At 33.2% G+C, this 2,065-nt stretch overlaps 1 protein-coding gene across 1 annotated transcript in view; it reads left to right on the plus strand.

Moving 5' to 3' along the window:
- Positions 1-126, plus strand: part of lcorl (ligand dependent nuclear receptor corepressor-like) — a 53,660-nt gene extending 53,534 nt beyond the window's left edge. The window contains exon 8 of the mRNA XM_067441682.1: positions 92-126. Within this exon, the coding sequence (XP_067297783.1) occupies positions 92-105 (14 nt within the window). The 3' untranslated portion in view covers positions 106-126. The remainder of the gene's footprint in view (positions 1-91) is intronic.
- Positions 127-2,065: the final 1,939 nt, after the last annotated feature.

Raw genomic sequence — 2,065 nt, forward strand, 5'->3', positions numbered from 1 at the left:
CAATGTATAATTTTAAAACAGCATGTTCTCTTTGTCGTCTGTATTTTCTTTGTGAACTCAATTCTCAATGTCTCCAATTTGTGCTTTACAGGGTCATTGAAATAACTTGGGACCAGTTTTTTTGAACTTAAACATAAGGTGCCTTTCAACAGTGGTCTGGCTGAGTATCACAAGCATTATGACACACAACCTCTGCAAGCATCATGTAGCAAAGAAGAAAAAAAAACTTTAAGACACTTGTTGCACTATTTTAAGCTTATGTTGTTTTATGTTTGTAAAATGATTTTTTTTCTTTTGAAATCTCATTTGAATTTTACTTTTGGTGCAGACCAAGAGAAGTAAATGTCTTCTAGTCAAATGGAATATTGAAGGTTACATGAGCAATGTGTTTTCCCACCCTGTGATTTTGCAGTCTCGTAGCAGAATTCTACTTTTAAGGGTAATTTTTATGTAATTCTGCAGAAGACCAGTTCATTTCACATTTCCTGACATTTTGTAGTAACTGCTCTTTAAATAGAATAATTTGCAAAAATGTCATCTGTTTTTTTTTTAACAATATAGATTTCAAATGGAGATCTCTTATGCGCAGTAATTAAGTCGGTAAACTAAACTGACGAAAACTGCCACTCAAAACGTACTCACAAAAAGCATTCTGAAAATGTATTTATGGTAGCATCTCTTATGGTCAAATGTAGTGTGCTTTTACCCTGTATTTAAGGAAATCTTTTACAACTTATGTGAATGAAGATTGTTTGCCATGTTGAGGAAAATCATTTAAGCATTAATTTACATCTAGGTTTATGTTCAAATCCCAACTGCTACCCATTTTGTTCTCATTTCTGACAACCATTGTGTGATATAATGTATTTTTGGTGCAATGTTTTATTCCAGGATGCAAGATTTTTTTTTTATTAAAAGCTTTTAAGATCACCCAGAGGCAAATATGCTCCACATATTTCTTGGAATACAAAATTTATACAAAATAAAATATTGTGATGATCTGCAGTATGTGATACCTACCTCCCAAAATCTACTGGTAATTCAGCTACATGGTAGTTCAGCCTAAACTGATTATCCATTGTAACCATGTCATTAATTTAGGCTCCTACCAAGAATGTTTTAACTGTTTAAACCCACCCTGTATGTTTAGTTATTTAAATACTTTTTTTGGTAGCTCTAGTTTTACATGTTACCAGTCTGCCCCTTGAGTATGTAAAATGTTGAAGTTACCCTACTGTGTGGTTTTAGGTTTTGTTGAATGTCACCTAAATTCATTTAGGCTTCTTGTAACAAGACTGGCTTGCATTTGTGCAATATGTTTAGTCAGTGCCACACTGAAACCACCTTAGATGTATTTTGATGCGTACTTTGAGAAACTGTTTTGTTTTTATGTGGCATAAACTAGATGCAATGAGATTCAACCCCTTGTCTAGATACTTGTCAACTCGAGGCATTTGTTCTGAAACTGCTGAAATAAGACTCCAGTTATACCATATACATACCTAGTGCCAACAAGAGGCTTCTGCACAAGCATGTGTAACATCTATCTACTACTTTACAGCATTAATAACCATTCAAACTACTGGAGTCATTCAAAAGGTGTGGCAAAAGTGCAGACAACAGAGTTAAAATGGTGCATTATCTCTAAACCTATGCCAACCATATGCTGGAGTTGGAGCTTGTTATGGGAATTGTCAGGAGGCCTTCTGTATATAGTCTTACAATGTTCAAACATGCCATTTAAAAGTTTTGGCCACTGTAAGCTTGTTACTTGGTGCTATATGTTGTACATACACACAAAAAATATGTACACATTGTATTTTCTGTGTTTTTATACTTGCCTTCAAAGTTGTCTGAAATCACTAGAACAATAAAAGCTCTTGCAAACTGATTTTGTCCTTTCAGAGTAATTGTTTTAAACATTTTATTCAGGTTAAAAAGCATACAAATAAGTAAAACTTGAATATGGTAATGTGGACAACTTTCAAATATTGGCTGTTATTGACATGCACCAAATAATCCAATATTTAATTCATAAGGATATGTTTTCTTAATAGTAAAATAT

This window comes from Pseudorasbora parva, chromosome 4 (genome assembly GCF_024679245.1).
Source record: "Pseudorasbora parva isolate DD20220531a chromosome 4, ASM2467924v1, whole genome shotgun sequence".
Classification (NCBI taxonomy): Eukaryota; Metazoa; Chordata; class Actinopteri; order Cypriniformes; family Gobionidae; genus Pseudorasbora; species Pseudorasbora parva.